Source organism: Neltuma alba, unplaced genomic scaffold (genome assembly GCF_004799145.2).
Source record: "Neltuma alba isolate B1F8T4 unplaced genomic scaffold, ASM479914v2 tig00012576_pilon, whole genome shotgun sequence".
Lineage (NCBI taxonomy): Eukaryota > Viridiplantae > Streptophyta > Magnoliopsida > Fabales > Fabaceae > Neltuma > Neltuma alba.
In genome coordinates this window covers 119,811-140,344 of record NW_021637028.1, presented here as the reverse complement: position 1 = coordinate 140,344, position 20,534 = coordinate 119,811, and the positions used below count along the sequence as shown (strand labels likewise).

The 20,534-nt window shown below is 30.3% G+C and overlaps 2 protein-coding genes across 4 annotated transcripts; one reads left to right on the top strand and one right to left on the bottom strand.

Moving 5' to 3' along the window:
- The first annotated feature begins 1,361 nt into the window (after window positions 1-1,361).
- LOC114728832 (protein RDM1) lies at window positions 1,362-4,389 on the top strand. Of its 3 annotated transcripts, none has more exons than XM_028915789.1 (3): window positions 1,362-1,545; window positions 2,600-2,782; window positions 3,732-4,389. In XM_028915789.1, exons 2-3 carry the CDS (start codon window positions 2,626-2,628, stop codon window positions 4,109-4,111), a joined length of 537 nt encoding a protein of 178 aa, XP_028771622.1. In that variant the 5' UTR covers window positions 1,362-1,545; window positions 2,600-2,625; the 3' UTR covers window positions 4,112-4,389. The 3 variants fall into 3 exon arrangements, with proteins under 3 accessions (XP_028771622.1, XP_028771621.1, XP_028771623.1); XM_028915788.1 differs by having other exon boundaries at window positions 1,363-1,540; XM_028915790.1 differs by lacking the exon at window positions 1,362-1,545 and adding an exon at window positions 1,564-2,304.
- Window positions 4,390-5,768: 1,379 nt separating this feature from the next.
- LOC114728817 (homocysteine S-methyltransferase 3) lies at window positions 5,769-10,354 on the bottom strand. Its single transcript, XM_028915773.1, has 7 exons — window positions 10,060-10,354; window positions 8,472-8,528; window positions 8,130-8,356; window positions 7,567-7,696; window positions 7,138-7,341; window positions 6,354-6,425; window positions 5,769-6,205 (listed from the first exon to the last, which is right to left on the bottom strand). Exons 1-7 carry the CDS (start codon window positions 10,234-10,236, stop codon window positions 6,014-6,016), a joined length of 1,059 nt encoding a protein of 352 aa, XP_028771606.1. The 5' UTR covers window positions 10,237-10,354; the 3' UTR covers window positions 5,769-6,013.
- Between the last annotated feature and the right edge of the window lie 10,180 nt (window positions 10,355-20,534).

Sequence of the window (20,534 nt, the reverse complement as noted above, 5' to 3'; positions counted from 1 at the left end):
CAAAAAACGAAAAAAACGATAAAAGTTTTGCTGAGATGGATCAACGCGGGGAAAAATGGATAAATGGAACCCATTATTCAAAATAACGTTAAAAACAAAATCAATTTTTTCTTTTTTTAGCTTTTTTGAATTTTTTGAAAACCAATATTTTAATAAAACAATCCCAATTAAATCCAACCAAAAAAATCTAAATTTATGTTTATATTTTTAACAAATTTCTAATCAGATTATGAGACCTAATTAAAGATTTTTAAATGTTGTAAAATAACTAAAATTTCCTTCTTTAATTAAAAAAATTGATTATTTTATCCTTCTGAAATGATCTCTCATCTCTTATGAATATTTTTGAGACCAAAAAAATATAAAAGTAATTTTATAACGTTTGAAATTTGTCTTTATAACTTACACCACTAAAAATATTTTAATAAAACACTTTAAATTATAAATATAAGTAATCTTTAAATAAATATTTTTTATTTTCAGTTCTTATAATTTATGTTAGTTTTATTTATTTAAAAAATGTTGAATCTAACTGAAAACGTAAATTATTTCAACTTAATATTAAATATTTCTTATAATTAAAATATTTTAAAATCTTAACATAAATATTTACAACTTGAAAAGAGAAAATATTTATTTAAAGACTACTTATATTGTAATTTAAAATGTTTTATGAAAATATTTTGAAGGTTTTAGTTATATATACAAAATTTCAAACAATAAAAAATTATTTATATTTTTGTTTAAATATTAATAATAAAAGATGATGAACCATTTCAGAGAAATAAAATAATCAAATTTTATTTTTAATTAGAAAGGTGCATTTTGATGATTTAGCAACATTCAACAATTCCTCATTAGCCTTATGTCCTAAATAGGAATTTATTAAAAATATAAGGTTTTAATTTGAATTTAAATATTTTCACTAAATTTAATTGAGATTTTTCTTATTTTAATATAAGAGACAAAGAAATAGTCTGTAAATTATTATTTATTTATTTTTATCTGCTATTTGAAAAAATCTTTTATATTTTAATTTGATGTGAACATTTTTATGTTGAGAATCGAATTCAATTTGACTTTGGCATTTAAAATTTTTTCTGAATGTTTTATTTTTATTTTAATAGAATATTTTTTCAATTCAATCTTTTTATATAAGTTGAATAAAAATCAATTATACAAACAAGGCTCACAGGTACTATTTTTTATTTTAATCATAAGATCTTATTTATATTCTATAGAATGTCTCATTAATAAAAATTCTAAAATTCTGCTGAACTTGTCGTCATCCAAATGCAAGGCAATAACGATCCAAACCAAAAAAACGGCATAACATAATCAAGACGCAGGCTAGGGCACGAACGTTCCTCAGTGGAGGAGAGAGACTGATTTGCAGGGGCTGGGTGGCGGAGGAGGAGGGGAAATTGTTGCATTGCACTGGTGGTGAAGGCAAAGAAGAAATCACAGATCGTGCTAGGTGGAGAAGAAGGGATCATCGCGGGAGATCGGTGGAAAAGAGAGAATCGTCGGAAGGAAAATGGTAAGGTTTAGATTGAGTTTTCGACAGGGAGCTTTTGTGATATGGAGTTCTTATAATAACTATGTTCTTAATTATCTCACTTTTGTTCACGTGTTTAACTTCTGATATGTGCACTTATCTGTATCATTTTGTGTCTTTCTTATAGTTCGTTCTCATTCTTCAGATTTACTTCTTTATTTGGTGAGTTTTTAAAACACCAATTCAACCTTTTGTCTTGTTCTCTGTTCATTCACAGCTGTGTAATTGAAATTTTCTTCGTTGTTTGAGTGACTCCGGTGTTCTTTCATGAAAGCTTAGCTCTGCTCTGTTTTCAAAAACTGGGAGATTGAAGTTCATTTTCACAGCGAGGCGATTAATCAGAGAAGAATCCCTCATGAATTTTAAAGTCAGTGGAGAATGCTTCACGAGTTTTTTGTTTGTGTAATTTCAAGCTTTTAATTTAGCCTGCTGATGAAAAACCCCTGCTCACTCTCTCTTTATTCAACAGGAGACGCTCTCTCATTGTTTTATTCCCCTATTGTTTTGATATTTTGATTCTGCTGCATTGCGTTTTGGTTAATGGATTGCATTAAAAAAACAAAAAACAAAACAAAAAACAAAAAGCCTAGTCAGCTATTCTGCCCATGTGTTCTTCCATGCCAGCAACAATCAACAGTGTCAGTGCCATGTCAGCTCTATCTGCCACGTCATCACGCCTGAGGATCTTGTAGGACTAACTTTTTTGACAGAACAAAGCCATACGGACTGATAGCTAAAGAAATAAAGTATGCACTTGGACCAAAGTTCACCGAACTATGAGGACTAAAAATATCTTTTTCCTTTTAATTTTGTGTGTGTGGAGATATATATAGTATATTTTTGCCTTGTTTAGCGCCTTACTTCGCTTGGGCATGTCCTTTCTAGCACTTCTCACTCTAGGCATAATAATGATTTAGCGCATTAAGGACACCTTTAGCCTTTAAAACTTGGATTATATTATTGTGCTTTTATCTTTTCATGGTGGGTTTCATGTAACCAGTTTGCGATCAATAAATTCGTGCGCACAAAATATGTGTTTAGGTTTTTATCTTCTAGAAGTCAACACCATGAAGAGGGCATTTCCTTGGGATGATCAAGTTGAAGTCTCATCGGAGTCCGATGAATCTTCTTCTGGCTCAGAGATGGAGATCAGTAACGGGAGTGATACCAAGGCAGCTATTGACATAACAGTATCTCGCATTGCCAGAGATGTACTTTCTGAAGGTATTTGCTTACTGGGAATCTGGCTCTTCTGCTTCCTATGAATTGTCCGACATTGCATCAATACAGTAAATAAGACGACTGATAGTGAAGAAGACAACTGATCCGCCATGTTTTTCTGTGAAAACTTTATTGTATGCAGATTTCAAATAAAGAACTGTGAATCTTAATATTAATCATCTTATATGACCTGTACAGGAACCAAGACATTTAAACTATTTACACGAATGTATTGTATTACTGTATTATCCAGTTTATGGCATATGTTATTCGCTTTTCTTTTCCTTCCTTTACTTTGACCCGAATTTCACTTACGAAATTGTTCTAAGAAATCATTTTTGCTGCAATTTATGGATTAAAGCCCCCGTGGATTAAGATCAAGGAGCTGCCAGTACTACTTGTGCACCCAGTGCACAGTTGTTACATGAGCATATCTGCACGTGTGATCATCCTTCCTTTATGTTTCTTATTATTGAGAATTCATTCCTTGCTTAAACTTTCACTTCTTTTCACCATTTACATGTATTGGATCTTCAAAAATGCAATATAATTTTCAGCCACAAAATTCACAAAATGGACTTTGATGACTGCTCTGAAGCATAGAGCATCATTAGGAGGAAAGTGGAAAATGTTCATTTCTAAAATAATTAAGAAGCTGAAGATCTTTGAGTTCTTCTATTCCTCTGAGCTTACAAGTGTTTATAGCCATCTTGAAAAGACTTCATAGTTGTTGCTTTTACCATGTTCATTTACAAACCTTCACTCTGCCATTCTGTAACCCTATGTTTTCAAATAGCTCTTATATAACACCACCCCATAAATCATGTTAGAAACGTAAAACATGAAAGCAGCCTTGAGGCTACTTTTGCGTTTCACGTTAAAGGCTTCTTATCATTCAACTATTTGATACTCTTGTAAGTGCAAATATGGTTTAACTCATGCTTGCGTGCAGATTTATTGATCAGAAGAGCAGCAATGTATCAGGAGTACATGAAGCAAATCCCAATCCCAAGACACCGTGGTTCTGTCATCCCCTATACCTCATGGATGGGATTAGGTAGATCCATGAAGCAATTATATGGTCAGCCCCTTCATTACCTCACAAATGTTCTCCTTAAGCAGTGGGACCAGTTGAGAATTAACAGTGAGGATGAATACAAGCCCTTAGATGACATCATCCATCCATGCAAAGCTGAAGCCAACATCTGGCTTGTCGAAGAAGTCCATCGGAAGACCACTTCTCATCTTCATATTGCTAAACTCTGGAAGGAGGACCCAATGCACCATGCTTTTGTTGATTCCATTTTTCCAGCATTAGAAAGTTCATCATGAAGATATTTTGTTTACTGGCTACCAATGATTTAGCAAAATGTTTCAGTGTGAGTTTTCCTCCTCAGCTCTTTGTGTGACTTGGTACTTGTTAGCTTAAATAGGCCAAGAGAGAAGTTTAATTGTAGCATAGATATCAAAACTACTCTTTGTAATTCGTTTTTTGGGGGTAAAATCTCTTTGTAATTCTGTCGCCAATAATCTCTCCTGGGAAAAAAAAAAAAAATCCTTGCTTGAAAATATGAGACCTGTTATTATCTCTAACAGTGACCTTTCTTTTTGTATGATTTTGACACTAACTTTACAAAATAGTAACAACCACAGCATGTCCTGAGATTCTTAATTACCTTTATGGCCATGCCTTGAATGGTGGTGATCAATCCAAAAGCCATGGCTAGTTTCTCACTCTGTCTACTAAGCAATTACTCTTTGTCCCTTAGATCAACATCTAGCAACATGTTCGGTGATTGATTATCAGATATGAACTCTTGGATCTAGCCATTAACCTCTATTGGACTTAATCCAGGCACTTTCGGAAACCCTTTTCCTCTGGTTGCAGCCTAACTGCGGCAAGACCACCCCATTTCCCTCCAAAAGCTTATATCTTTGATAGTAGCACGTGAAGCTGATGTTTCTCAGGGGCCAATTAATTTACCTTATCAGCTATATAATGTGTCAATTTAACTTTTTTGTGTATCCTGCAAGTATCTGGAGGAGAGCCCCAGATCACATCATTAGGTTGCATTGGCATACCTCGTATGAGATAAAGCGGGGGCGAATCAACCATATGCATCCGTAGTAAGCAGTCTGAGGACAAATTTTTTGAGTTTCCTTCATCGACCTAAAATGTTGCCTTCCTTACTCCACAGAGCCACCATGGCTACATGCTGTTAATAGTGCCACGAAAACGACCTTATAAGTTTCACCCTTTTAGCAACCTCCATAGCCATTGCTCCAATGACACGAGTCCCAGCAGACACATCTAGTTTTTCCATTTTACTTAACATGTATAGCACTTTGGGAATAACCACACCTTGGTGGTGTGCTCATCTATTTATTGCAGAGTAAAATATTATAGATTCATGCTAAGAACTTTATTGAAACGGAATGTAATAAAAATCATTAAGTTATTATCTACCCAAAAGTGTAATTATGGATTAAAGGAATAATTTACACGCACTACCCCGTTTGATTTGGCATTTCCGGCTACATGTTTGCATTCTACTAATGTTTGTGTGCGAGAAGCGTCACTACTTTACTATTTATTAGTGATGTGATTATTTATTTGTTTGTTTGTTTATTGAGTTCTTGTGCGTGATGATTTTCTCTTTTAGATGAGAAAGTGAAATTAGATATTAAAAATTGAAATAATGAAATGGTAAAGATAAGTGATGTTCTCCACTCACAATCGCTTTGCTATTTTATAAGTTTTCTTGAGCTTTATGCTTAATAAAAGGTTACTAAAATTAAAAGGTCGTCCTTATAGAGTCTTACTCTCATGTTTTCTGAAAAATGGACTAAAACTCAAATGGATATCTTTTGTGATGTTTTATCCAATAAGGAAACTCAATAAAATTAGAAGACGGGATCTTAAGTTGAAAAATATATTTATTTATTAATAGAATTCAAACATCTCAAAAAATATAGAAATCTCAAGAAATAATCACAATATTTGTCTATCCAAACAGGGAAAAAGATAGTGTGTGGAAATCTCAAGAATAATAGGATTTTTCTTTTCCATCCCAACACTACTATAGCATATAAAAAGCATCTTTGTTATTGGTACTCAAAACATCACTTGTCCAGTCCATATACAATGTTCAGGTTGGTGCATGCCATATCAGAAAAGATAGTGAAAGACAGAGAGATATTTCTGCACCACTCTCGTTTGCTACCTCAGAAAGACTAAAACTTAAGTGTTCTCTCTTGAAACTTGAGGTTATCATCATCTACAGAAGCTTTTCCAGGAAGTGCCTTGGTTATGCCTCTGATAGTATTTGGTGTTGTTCTGCAGCAACCACCAAATAAGGATGCTCCAGCTTCACGCCACTTTACTACATAAGGGACAAAATCTTCATCTGCCTCCCCGCTTGTTTTCTGCAAAATAACCTTCGGTTAAGCTTTTCCCTTTTTCTTTATTTGGGAGAAAGTGTCATTTAATAAACAGATTAATATTCATTGAAGTTTGGTGAAAATATTGGGTGTATAATGCTAGAATACAGAGAAAGTGATTCAAGAAACTCACCGCCCACTTCTTAGTCTCAGGATTATAAGTCTCTCCACTGTTGGGATACACTAGTATAGGTTTTCTTGTAACCTGGTATTCACACAATTTGCAGAAAAGGTTAGAGATTTATTCTCGTTGTCATGACATCATTAGTTCATAAAGATGTCTGTTTTGAAGAAAAAAGAATTATTTTTGGAGAATAATTAGCAAGAAATGAACAATGCAGGTTATGAGCATAATACCGAATCTGTTCATAAAATCTGTTAAATACGGAATCTGTCAACTAATACGGGTCTAACTGCAGGGTCAAAAAGAGGAAGGCCTCTCTATCTATGTCATAAACAAGACGCCAAGTGTTTTTAATTCAATTTCATCTTAACTATCAGATTCTGAGATTCATCCATTGATTGTTAAGGGGTTAAGAATTGCATTATCAAAACATAATTCACACAGAATGACACGTATGCAATTGACAATAAATTTTTAATATGGACCATAAAAGAAGAATAAATTTGATGTCTTCTATGTCTTGTTTTAGTCTCTTAATTCTTGTTTTACATAAATCTACGCTAATAACTACATCCTAAGTCATCAGTGTGTTTATTTTCTTAGCATGTTGCCCTAAGAAGTAGATCAAGTTAACTGATAAGGAGAGGATTCTCTTTAGGTCTTGGACCATCCAAGTGGAGAGAAAAGAGAAAGGATTTGTGGACTCCGCCTGGTTGTTCAGATGACCCGGAGAGAATGAATGCAACTTAAATGGAACAAAATGAAGAAAGCAAAATCTTGCACTAAAATGCACCTTTGTAATAGAAGAAACCAGTCCATGAATAAACCTAGGAGCAGTACAGTTGACTCCAACTGCCACCACTTGCTTGCTGGATTCTGCAATGGAAGCACACTCCAAGATAGACTCACCACTAGACACCTTGCCTTCGTCCCTGCAACTAAATGAAAGCCATGCAGGAATATCTATGCCTTCTTCCTCCACAAGCTCAACATATGCCTGCATTTAATTCAACCACAACCAGAGTTTGCTCAATCACTCCTTAATAGGAACCTTTATTAATTAGTGTTTGTCTCATACGATTCAACAGTAGTTTCATTGTTGAAGAAAGATCCCATGTGATATTGGATATTGATCACTGAATATCAAGTTCCAAAATTTTGATTTGACAAATATTTGCAATTAAAAAGTGAAGCCTGAACAAGATAGAATGGGAAAATATACCTGTGCTTCCAATTTGTTTGGTATTGTCTCAAAGGCAATTATGTCAGCACCTGCATCAGCAAGAATCTTCACCCTTCTCCGGTGAAAATCTTTCAGTGTTTCAACAGTAACGGCATCACCATAGTCCCCACTGTGAAGATACACAAGCATCATATCACAAATTATTCATCATCCTTAAACTCAAAACCCGGATGCACAGAACCAGCATTACTTTTGAGTCACCAAATGAAATGATCTCAGTATCGCTTAAGCCTTTAGGATTCAAGCCTTTTGGATACGGGTAAAATTCACATTGAATTTATCATTATTTAGTACCAACATCGAGGATCATATAAAATTCACATCAAACCATCACTTTCTTTTGATCCCTACACAGAGTCACCACTTAAAATCACCTCTAAGACTTTGCATCAAGCTAACTATAACTGCAAAATTTAACAGTGTTGCTGCAGTTTGTCCCTTTTAACTACTTTAAGTGCTGCATATTATAATGAGCTTATGTATGAAGAACTAAAGTGCCGTTTAATGTGTTTGATCAAACACTGATTGTTGATTTCACAGACCTGTACTCAGACCCATCGGCCAAGTAAGCACCATAACTTCCCACAGAAGCTGCAATTAGAATTGGGCGCCGCCAATATCTTCCATCTCTCAGGAAGTCAGAAGAATCTTTTGTGCATCTGTCATAATAAATATCTCGAGCCTCTCGTGCAAGTTCTACGCTTCTTCTGATCAGATTTTCAGCTTCTTCTCGACCCAATCCCTTAGCTTCGAAACCTTGAATTGTAGCCTGCGTGCATACGTCCCAACCCAATAGATTAGCTTCCATAAACTTGGGCCTAATCTGAGCCCACAGTAGAACTATGGGCTAAGCCTGAATTTAAAAATGCAGAGGGGGAAGGTACTTGGTAGGATCCTGTTATCAGTATGTTTGCTCCTGCGTCAAGGTAATCTAGGTGAACCTGTCACACACATCATGGCATCATAATATTATATTTTTTTTCAATTTTTCAATAAAAAATTACATTTTTTAATATGAAAAGAGAGAATATATATGCATATCAAAAAATAAAAAAATCTTTAATAGTTACTTGTTAGTTCTAGCTAACTTTTTTTATTACGGAGAGTAGGTAGTATGTCGCTAAGATCATAATTCACTATGAGAATCATAAGCCTTAGCAATGACCCGTTGATGATGTGGCAATAACATATTGTTAATTTGACTTGTTACCTTAAATCATACCACGTTCAATTTTTAATATAAAAACTAATAAACTAATTTAAATAGATTAAGAAAATTAGTTAAGTAATTATTTGTAATAGATAAGTATAATCTTCTATAAAACATCCTTGCTTATTATGTGTATTAACTAAAATTAGCATTTGATCAATTTTTAACATATACAATTACTACAAACCTACAATGACTACTTTAAAAAAATAGATAAATATGAAAAATAAAATAGATTGGAGTCTTATATTTATAATCAAATTATATGTTAAATTAGTTCTTATATTAATGATTAGTATTATTTAAGGTAAGTCACAATATAGATTTTAAATTTCCCTACCAAAACTTAAGGGTTCTTCTAAAAGCAAATCATATTGACACTGTTTGATGATTTTTCAATTATTAATCACTAACAATTGATAGGCACACGTCAGTCCAAAAAAATAAAAGCAACTGATAAGCAAACGTGTGTTTCTACCTCTAGAGGCATCCTTCAGCCAAAAAGAAAAAACTCTAGAGGCATCCTTTGGCCAAAAAAAAACACTATAGAGGCAGCCCCAACCGCCACAAACTCCGCGTACATGCCGATGACACGTGGCCCAATAACTCGCCACGTGCCACCCGGAAAGGGAATTATTGTCGCCGTTTTCAGGGATTACTGTCTTTGGGGAAGTGGAACTTCGACAATCCTCTGCTGATCCCCGTCTCTGGATAAGCATTCTTTAAGTACATACGTATAGTTTTTTTCTTATTAAATTTTTTAATTTTATTCTTTTAACACCAGTAATCTTTATGAGTTGGCTCTGTTAATATTATTAGACCATATATAAAAACTAATCATGCTGACAAAGTAAAATTAAATGATTTAATATGGAGAGAAAAAACCTCATAAGCACCAAATTAAAAATTGGAAAAAATTAAATTATAGGTACGTCAAGAATAATTTTCCAATTTTCATTTTAAATGTAATAACTAAATTATATAAATTAAAAATATCAATTAAGTTAGTAATTTAAAAAGAGTGTAAAATTTTTTTAAAAAAACTCATTCTAATCATTTATATTAGGGTCATATCTTAATTAAAATCTGCTTAGTATGCACAATAGTTTGAAAAAAATATAAATGTAATATACAAAATGAATTTGATTACTATATTTTAAATCCGAATATATCAGCCAAAAATTAAAAGTAAATTTTCTTATTAAAAGAAAATAATAAAAAATAGAAAAATAAAAACTTAGGAGAGAGTGAGAAAGAAGTACCCGGCGGACGAGATGAGGAGAAATGAGAAGGCATTTGGCACTCCAAAGAGGGTCGTTGAGGTCGGCGCCGTGGCGTTCAAGCTCCGTCGCGAAGCCGCCGTCCATGACGGCGTAGCCACCGCACTCCCGAAGGAAATCACTCATAAACGACGACGTATCCTTCCCCTTCAACCCCATCCTCCTCCTCCTCCCTTGAAAGAAACTGATGAAGCTTAGCGTAAATTAGCGGCCAACCTTTGTCTCTTGAGACTTTCAGTTTTTGAAGTGTCGATGAAAGAAGCTATGACTTCCAGCCTTACTACTATATATACATAAATACATATACATATAATATATATATATATTATATAAAGCTACCAGGTGCCCTGCTTGTTTTTGGGGGGGGAGGGAACCCTGAATTTGCCCCGTTTATTGCTTCATATTCATCCGCGCGGAAGGGTAAACCATTGAATTTACCTCTGTACCCCTAACCTGCCCTTGTTTGTATTTTAGGATAAATCACACCATCCACCAGTCATCGCTCATCAGTTACCTAAATTTTTTTTGCCAGTTACCAAAAAAAAATTAACACTAAAATATTGAATTATATTTAATGAAGGGTATATTTAGTTTTAATATTTTTTATTAAAAAGTTTAAGTGAGTTAAATCTTAAAGATTTATTAAGATTAGAATATACTTTTATGTTTAAAGAATGCTTCTATAGATACTTACAAATATTCCTTTAACAAAACTCTCACATTGATATTAGAATTTGAATTCACGACCTCATAAGTTATATACGAGCCACTTCCTTAATAATTTAACCAGTATTTTTTATCTTGATACGATTTAAATAATGTGTTAAATAAGCATTTGTTACCTTTTTTTGGGACATGTGTGAAGGGATTAGATGGGGCATATGATAAACAATACATAAAGTATGTTTTGATTAATAAATACTTCATCGAATTCTTTTATAAACATTTTGGTGATTTTGAAAATTTTAGTTAAAATTAGTTTATCATGATGTCTTTTTTTATGATCCTTCACTTAATGAGGGAAAAAACACGCTCACCCATCATAAAAGATAAAGGGTCAACTCGCAACATTGAACATTATGTTTTAAAAAAAATTAATAAAAAAATTTAATGTTATTGAACCAGGAAGACTCGACAAAGATTCAAATTTGAAATTTTATTCAAAATTATCCTTGTTCAATATAAAACTCATTAAATTAATGCATTTTAATCTTCATCTCATATGAAAAGTATTATGAGGGGAGAAATTAAATGATTAAGTCATTTTCAAAGTATTAATCACGCATTTCTATAAGAATCCTCGTAATAGGGACTTGAGGGGTTCAAAAAATTTCTTAACAAAAAGATAAAAACTCTTAAATCATAATTCATGTACCCTCCTTTTTTTTTTTTTTTGGACTCACATGTACCCTCCTTTGGAGTGGAGACTTACGATGAATCCACCCCAGCTACGTTGTCGAATTAACTATGCTATGCATGCCACGTGGCCCACAAACAAAAATACCCATTATCATTTGATGCGATCCATTTGCAAGTTGCCTGCAGGAGAGAAATTACTTATTACACTTCGGTTCTAAATATAAAAACTAGTTAGAATCAAAACATTTATATTGACTGGAAGTTATTTTTTTCTGAAAAATAATTCGAATCACCTAATGCATGTAATTAAAGAGAATAGTCTACGAAAACGAACATACATTTTAAATAAATAATTAATTTAACTAATTTTTTTAATATCTTTAAATTAAATTAGTTATCTAACTTTTTTATATTAAAAACCAGAGGTAGTGGTATACAAGATTTTAAGTTTTCTTTTTTTAATGTCAATGTTAAGCATTGATCCTGATACATAGAAGCAGGTTTGATCACTTAAGCACAGAGTCTCAAGTTTCACGTCAATGCAAAAGAAACCTTCGAGAAAATACCCTTTTTTTGACCTTTTTTGGAGAAAATACTTCGATAATACCAGAGAATCTGATATGGTCAAATTAAATAGTTACGCCAAAAAAAAAATGTTACTATGCTTATTACGATATAATGGTCTTGATCACCATACTCATAGCGAGAGATTAACTACTAGCACTGGATGGTTGTTAAAATTAACTGCATGGAATAAATTAAATTTCAAACAGGCTAACGTAACCTGGGAGGAATCTATAAAGTCGGAGCATGAAAATATACACACACACTCCCTCCTATCACATGTATAAGCTCCAATTTGGATTTATCTTAATATTTAATGTATTCTTTTTAATATTGTCCTCAAATATTTTTCTCTTATCACATTTTCCTATACATTTTCTTTCATTATTTTTTTCATTTATTATAAAGACATATTTAGAAACAAAAGGCTATTTCTAATCTATTTATTATTTTTAACTAATTGTTCACTATTAGTGAATTAGTTATTTGAGCTTATAATAAGAATTGGAGATAATATTATTTAAAATAGAGTTGAAGAGGTAATACTCCCCCATCTCTTTATTATTCAAATAACCAATATGCATATAATAAAAAATTAGTTAGAATTAGTTCAAAATAGTAAATAAATAAAAATATATGTTCTTGTAATAAAATATAAAAAAACAGAGAATGTATGCTGACTGAGGAAATGTAATAAGGAATAGGGTGACACTTGGCAAAAGAGAGAGAATAACAATTAAAAGCAAAATTAAAGGGGGAAAACGCCTTAAGTAAATACTAAAATATAGTCCTCTCTAAATTTAATGTTTTAGGAGTAAATGAAAACTTCACAATTTAATAAGTAATTTTCTGGTCCTATTTATAGAACATTTCTAACATATTTCACACAGATAAAAAAACCTTAAAATACATTAATTCAACTTTAAAATATAACAACTTTTCAAGTTTATACTATTTAATATATATACTTTTCCAAAAAAAAACTATTTACTCCTCTAGTCCTATTTATAATTCACTTCCACTATATTTTATACAGATCAAGAAAAATCTTAAATTTTATTAATTCTCATTTAAAATTCAACAAATTTTTAACCTTATCTCTATTTAATATATATTATACCTCATGTAAACAAAATCAATATAATAATAAATAAAGGATAAAATTAGACATTCATACAAAAAACGAATTTCAGTGTCTTATAAATAGAACTAAAAGATGTATTCGCTCTCTGCCTTGTAAATAGGTCTAGAGAATTATACTCTAATAAATGAAGATAAAATAGTATGTCCACACTAAAATTTAATAAAATAACTTATAACAACAATAACAAGTCTTATCTCACTAAGTAGGATTAGCTACATGAATCACATGATAATTACTTCGTTAATCTATGTTCATTAAAATTTGACGGGGTTTATGTTAGCTGTCAAGGCCTAATGCATATATGATTAAAAAAATTTCTCTTTTTTTTTCATAAATAGGAGCAGACTAGTAGTAATGAATGTCATTGATGCTTGAAAGGGATATATACAGGGCCGCAGAGGTGGTCATTTATGGTTTAGCGTATGGGTATTTATGGATATGGAGTGGCAGTTACGGCATGTACATATCTATTTAATGCCCAGAAAAAAAAAAAACCTGTTGGGGGAAAAAAGAACAATAAAACTTTATATTTAGAATCAAAACACTTGGTACTAGAAAAAATAATCAACGAGGGTCTTATAAAAAAAGCCTGCACTGATGAGGAGTCGGCGGTTCCACAGGACACCAAAGAGTGAGAGGGTTTGATGTTTTTCTTTGCTTGTTCTGATATTATTTTTCGAAAAAGTATAAAAAAATACTCGTTAAATTTTAAATTATAAATAGGTAATTTTAATGTATCATTATAACTTATTTATTTATTTTTAAATTTTTAATCATTTTTCTTATCTTTTTTATTAGAGTCAATCATATTTAATGTACAATATTAAATACTAAATATAAACAACTCTTCCTATATTTTGAAGAATTAGCTTATTCTACTAAACTCTTATGGTTAATAGTTTGCCTTAGTTTATTTTATTTTATTTTTCCAACTTGTTCTCAATTATCAGAAAAGTAGAGCAGTCATTTATGATACTTCCATTTTCCTTTTTGCAAGAAAAATGTATCAATTTCATACAACACATATTATAATTTATATTACAATACAATGTCTCCATGTAGAATTCTTTGCATAATTTATTTATTTTTTGTAAATGTCTATGCATCCATCCATCCATCTCATTCAGATGGCTTCCATCGTAGATGCATATCTCGTTTTTTAAAATCTTTTTTATGTAAATGGAGGAGATTATATATCAAACAAGTTTTGCATTTGAAATGTGGCCATGTTAAATCTCTTAAATTATTATACATTAAATTAATAATAATAAAATGCATAACTTAGCGTCTATCAAAGTTTTTAAGATATAAAATGGAAATTTTATAATAAATGAATTAATCTTTATGATATCAAGCCAAAGGCAATTGGTGGAAATGTTTGTACAAAGAAACAATCACAATGTTTTTTTGGTCAAAACATAGTTTAATTAACCCACATATATATATTCTAAGTAATTCCAAACACATATATATACTACCTCCCATCCTTAATATAAAAACTAATTGATTAATTTGAGTAAATTAAAAAAATTAGTTATATATGTTAATTATTTATAATAAATAAGTGTAGTCTTTCTTAAAATATCCTCACTAATCAAGTAAATTAGCTACAACTACCATTATTACAAGGACTATCTTGAAAAAAAAGTAAGTGTGGGAGATAAAGTGAATTAAAACCTTATATTTAAAATCAAAATAAAAATTAAATTAGCTTTTATATTAAATACTGAAGGTAGTATATATCACATATTGTAAGAGTGGATAATCCTTATGATTCGAATGGCTTGGATAATAACTGCACATCAATATAAAGATATATACCCTATCGTTTCTTAATATAATACTACTATCTATTTAATTAATTTAGGTAAATTAAAAAACTAAATATATTAATTATTTGTTAAAAATATGTGTTAATTTTTTTTAAAATATCCCCTCAAATAATTTGTATTGAAACTACTCTTTGATCCAAACTTCTTTAACATATGCAATAAATAAGGATGATATGGGGAAAAAAAAGATTATAAATACGGATAACAAAAAGTATTAAGATCTTGTATTTATGACTAAACTTAACTTTTTAACTAGATCCTATATTAAGGACTGGATGTAGTACAACAATCCTTATTTTTGCTTATAAACAAAGTAGATATCAAGCAATTGTAGGATTTATTGGGTGGTCCCACTCAGCAAGAAGGATTCAATTTCTGTGGAAACAGAAGTGTTCAAGAAATTATTGGTGGCGATGACTGTTATGGCGATAAGCGAGAATCATTTAGGAATTCCACTGGCCGACCCTTATATGCATTTCCTCATCAACGTATGGCTAGGAGTACATATTGGCTACAATTATGGTTGGAAATATAAGTTTTAGATTGCAAGTTGTATTGTTGTTTAACTCAATTTTTATAATTTTTGTAAAAATAAATTACAAGAAATGAGCTGTACTAAATTAAAGTTCAAAAATGAAATTGATAATTAAAATAAAATTTAGTGACTAAAACTTATTACTCTTCTTATTTTACAGCGAGACACATGGGAAAGGAAAATGACCAATATAGGTGAATCATGTCTATATACATTATTGACTATTAGTTGTTTTAAAGGGAGAATTTCATTAAGGGCCCTTGCAAGCAGCATGTTATCAAAAAGGGCCTATAAAATTTTGAATTGAATTGTAGTATTGTGCTAAATTAAAATTCCAATACCAAATCGATGGTTGAAATAAAAGTTAGGGACTAAAAATTATTTTTCCTTTTATGTTGGAATGAAGGAGATGGGAAAAAGAAAACCATCAATAATTCAATATAGAGGGTAAAATATGGCTAGAGACGTTATTGTCTTCTAGTTGTTTTATGGGAGAATTTTATGAAAGGCTCCCACAAGCAACTTATTATGAAAAAATGGCCCATAAAATTTTAAATTGAGTTGTACTAAATTATAGTTTAAAAACTACCTCAATAATTGAAATAAAATTTAAGGTCTGAAAGTTATTATTCCTTTTATTTAAGAATAAGAGAGGTGAGAAAAAGAAAACGACCAACATTCAATAGAACTATGTCTCGATATATTATTGTCTACTAATTATTTAAAGGGAGAATTTCAGTAAGAGCCCTCACAAGGAGCGCATTATCAAAAGAGAGGCCCATAAAATCATGAAACATCACAAGTTCAATTTCTTCAATTGAAATTATTTTCTGAGGTCCAATTACGACACCGCACTTCATTGAATTCGAAAACTTAAAAAGTTGGGTGTCACTGACATAAAATATTTTCTATTTTTTTGCTAATCACAAATAATCTTACTTGAGACACTGCTTAGTACCAAATGTGAGCATTATTTTTAAAAGTGATTTGAATATTGGTTCGTCATGTTATGAAGGCTAACTCATTCTGCTAGACTTTCTCATTTTAATTTATTCATAAACCATTCGGAATCATATTTGTAAATATTTAAAAATATATTTTACGTAAATCGAGATAAAATTCTTTTTACATGCTTATCTGGTATCCTGTAAATTATAATTAAAAATTTATTTATAAACTATTCTAATCGGTGAGTGACTTAATTGGATTTGGACGATCAAGATACAGAAAATTGGATTTCAACGATCAAGATGCAGACTCAATCCATTTTCTTTTTTTTAAACTAGCGGACTCAATCCATCCCCCATAAAATATTTGGAGAATGTTACCACTTACCAAACCAATTGCGCAAATATGACACGTCGTTTTCACTATGTCACGGCATTATGCTGTCCTGAGAGTATAAAGTAAATATAATTACAAAATTTTATTTTCAAAAAGACTCAAACATGTATCAATCACAAAAATAAATATAATCATCAACTCATCAAAATAAGTCAGAATGAGAACCCAAGAAATTATCGAGTCACAATTAGTTTATCAATATATTGATGAATTTAGATACAATTAAGTTCACTTGAACACTGTTTCATTTCCATTTTTGAAGTGGAAAATTTATACATTAATATGTTTGAAGCAGACAAAACGCCACAATAAATGAAAATATGTATTAAAATTTTATCAAAAACTATGATAACTACTGCCATCTTTCACGCACTTTTAAAGTAAATAGAATAACTTGTTCCTTCTGGCTTCTTCTAATTTTAAAAGAACACTCTTTTTAATTTAAGAAGATGGAAAAATTTTGAAGATTGCGTGAGATTATGAATAACTGACAAGTGAAGTTCCAAGTCATTATGCCAATTTTGAGGGAAATGTGGGTGTGAGGTTAGGACAACGTCCACATCAAGTAATTAAGGCGATCATATTTATTTAACTTTGTTGGGGAAAATGGATTCCACTTTGGTGGAATTGGATTGAGACATTCCTAATGAGATTTTCCACGTTTCAGCTTCTGGTTCATTATCCTCATATAATGCCAACACCTCTTTTATCTTTAAGGATAAGAGATTGACCCATTTGATTTGCCATGCCCTCTAATTCTTGATGCTTCCATCCTTTGATGTTCAATAACAATAAGCCAATCTCCACCTAAAAAATACTACTTCTAATCCTTAATATAAGAGTTAGTTGACTAATCTAAAAAAATTAAAAAAAATTAATTTAGTTATTCATAATAAATAGGTGTTGTCTTCTCTTAAATATCTTTGTTAATCATGTGTCGTTTGTTAAAATATTTAATACGTGTAACTACTACAATAACTATCTTAAAAATATATATATAATAAACAAAATGAGTTGGGGTCTTATATTTAGAACCAAATTAAAAGTCAAACTAGTTTTTATATTAAAAAACGAAAATATTATAAATTAAAGGTTAAATTATATAAAGAGAATGGGATGTCTAAATAACTCAAAAAAAAAAAAAGACATTGAAACATTAGAGTATATAGAATGCTCTTTTTTTTTGGGTGAAGAGAATATATAGAAAGCTTTAAATGAGAATAATAAATCCAACAATCAATATTCATATTTTTGAGTTTTTCTTACTTAATTCCGCACCATGCAACCAACTCAACTTTATGAAAAACTAGTTGCGAAAAGGATATTATCAGAAGCAAGGAAGGCTAGAAACAAGATTATTAATCATAAGATAGGTGTAAAAATTAGCATGTTCAATTTAGCAATTCACAAGTCCATATTTTTATTTTTTAAAATATGCGTGCTTACATTTATATTCATAAAACAATCTATCAATAATTTTCAATCCTCTTTTCTATTAGCTATTTTTAAAGTTCCTTCAAGTTATTTTTAATAATTTTAAAAACACTCTGTTTTACCTTAATTTTGTTGCGTTTACGTATAATTTTTTATTGTAATTATTTGATTAGTTGACAAATTCTGATTCAACAATTTGTGTCCTTTAAATAACTTATAAAGTGATTTTGCTCAAAAAAAAAAAACTTATAAAGTGACAACTTGGTGCAAACCATCCAATATTTTTAATGATTAAATAATTATTATAAATAATAAATCATATTTATGAAATGACCAATCTAACCTTATACTTGAAAACAAACTTTTTCATCAACAGATTTTCTACATTTATTGGTAGATTGAAAGTTAACACCTTACGTAGCTCGACAATCTTCAATGTTCTTATTCGATGATATTGTTATACTTATCAACACTTGGCCATCACACATTTAAATTTCTATTTATTTTTCTTAAGTTCACAAGTAACGTTTTATCCAAATTTAATCAGATATAACCAAATTTAAAGCCTAATTTGTGTAATAGTGGACAACAATTATAGCAAACACATTTGGGTAAACTAATATTACTCCCTCGATTTTTTTTATTTAAACTAAAATTTAATATGTGTGTTCGATTTTACAGTTTGCTAAAAGTTTTTAATTATCCAAATAAAAAATTAATTATAAATAAATATAAGATGCTAAAACTGAAAATCACATATGGTTTTCTAGTGGAAGAAGATTGTTCCTTACAATGTAATAAATTAATATTTAAATTTTTATTGGAAGAGGTGTTTAACTGCATATTTACCATTCGACAGTATTTGAAATATCCTCTCTTTATTATTATTATTATTATTATTATTATTATTATATTATTTGCTAAAAGAATGTGACTCTAGTAGGAGGACACCTTTGTTCAATTTGGAAAAAAAAATCAGATAAGTTTTATGCAAACCGAAGATAGAATTCAACAGCTCTATCAAACTGATTAAAATCAAATAATGTATGGCTAAGGGTGGAGGTTGGAGGGACAATGATTCAAATTTGGGCTCGCGTTGACCCACAAAAATTTTGGGCTTCGTTTTTTTCTTGTTTAAGTAATGTCCAAAAACCTTTGGGTTACTATTGACCCAAAATAAGAGAAATTTGGTCTTATTCATTTTGTTCTTTCCATTATTTTGAATAATTACAAAAAGCCCTAAAAAATTAATTACTACTACCTCCGGACTTTAAATAAAATTTTCTTTGATTTTTATTTTGGTCCTAAATATAAAATCCCAATCCACTTTATGTCTCATAGTTATATATTTTTTTCCAAGACAATCCTTCTAATAATGGTAATTCTAACCAATATACTTGATTAGTAAGGATATTTTAAGAAAGACAACACTTATTTATGACAAATAACTAACTTAATTTACTTTTTTAATTTTCTCAAATTAGTCAACTAAATCTTATAATTAGGACTGGAAGTGGTAATGCATTTCCTGAATTTGACTTATCATTAAATAAATCTACTAGAAACTTTGTACGAAAACACACAAGTTAGGCTCTGTTTGGATAGCACCCCAAACCATGGTTTGGGGAAAATGCTACCCAAACAGCCTCTCCAAAAACCAAAACCATGGTTTTGGGTCAAAACCATGGTTTTGACTCCAAAACCATGGTTTTGGAAAAAACAAAATTTTTTTGCTTTTGGAGAAAAAAGGAAGAGTGTGAGGACCTATATGATATGTATTTTGTTATTTTTTTTATAAACATATTTTTTTATAAATATATTTAATCTTATATTTTATAAATATATATAGACATTAATTATTTATTAATTATATTATCTTATGTATTATTAATTATGTTGGTAAAAAACATATTATTAATAATTTTATTTCTTCAAATTAAAATATATCATAAAATCTATTTTTTCTGTAATTATCATATTAACTTATGTCTTTTTTTTAGTAATTTGTATATATAAAAAGTGCTTTTAATAACAACTATCCAAACACTCTCACTTCTCAGAATCACTTTTTTACAAAATCTATTCTTCACAGAATCTATTTTTTCCAAAATCACTTTTCCAAACCACGGTTTGGTTTCATCCAAACACACCCTAAGTTTCTTGTTTTGACTCATAAATTTTATATAAAGACTTGTAAAATTTTTTTGCCTAAATATGTAGTTTGAGGTTTATCTAAGGATATATT

Coding starts and splice junctions, on each gene's coding strand:
- LOC114728832 (XM_028915789.1), top strand. CDS start 2,626: ATGAAGAGGGCATTTCCTTGGGATGATCAAGTTGAAGTCTCATCGGAG. Junction 2,783..3,731: donor CAGAGATGTACTTTCTGAAG/GTATTTGCTTAC, acceptor GCTTGCGTGCAG/ATTTATTGATCAGAAGAGCA.
- LOC114728817 (XM_028915773.1), bottom strand. CDS start 10,236: ATGGGGTTGAAGGGGAAGGATACGTCGTCGTTTATGAGTGATTTCCTT. Junction 7,342..7,566: donor CAAACAAATTGGAAGCACAG/GTATATTTTCCC, acceptor AATTAAATGCAG/GCATATGTTGAGCTTGTGGA. Junction 6,206..6,353: donor CTGAGACTAAGAAGTGGGCG/GTGAGTTTCTTG, acceptor GTTATTTTGCAG/AAAACAAGCGGGGAGGCAGA.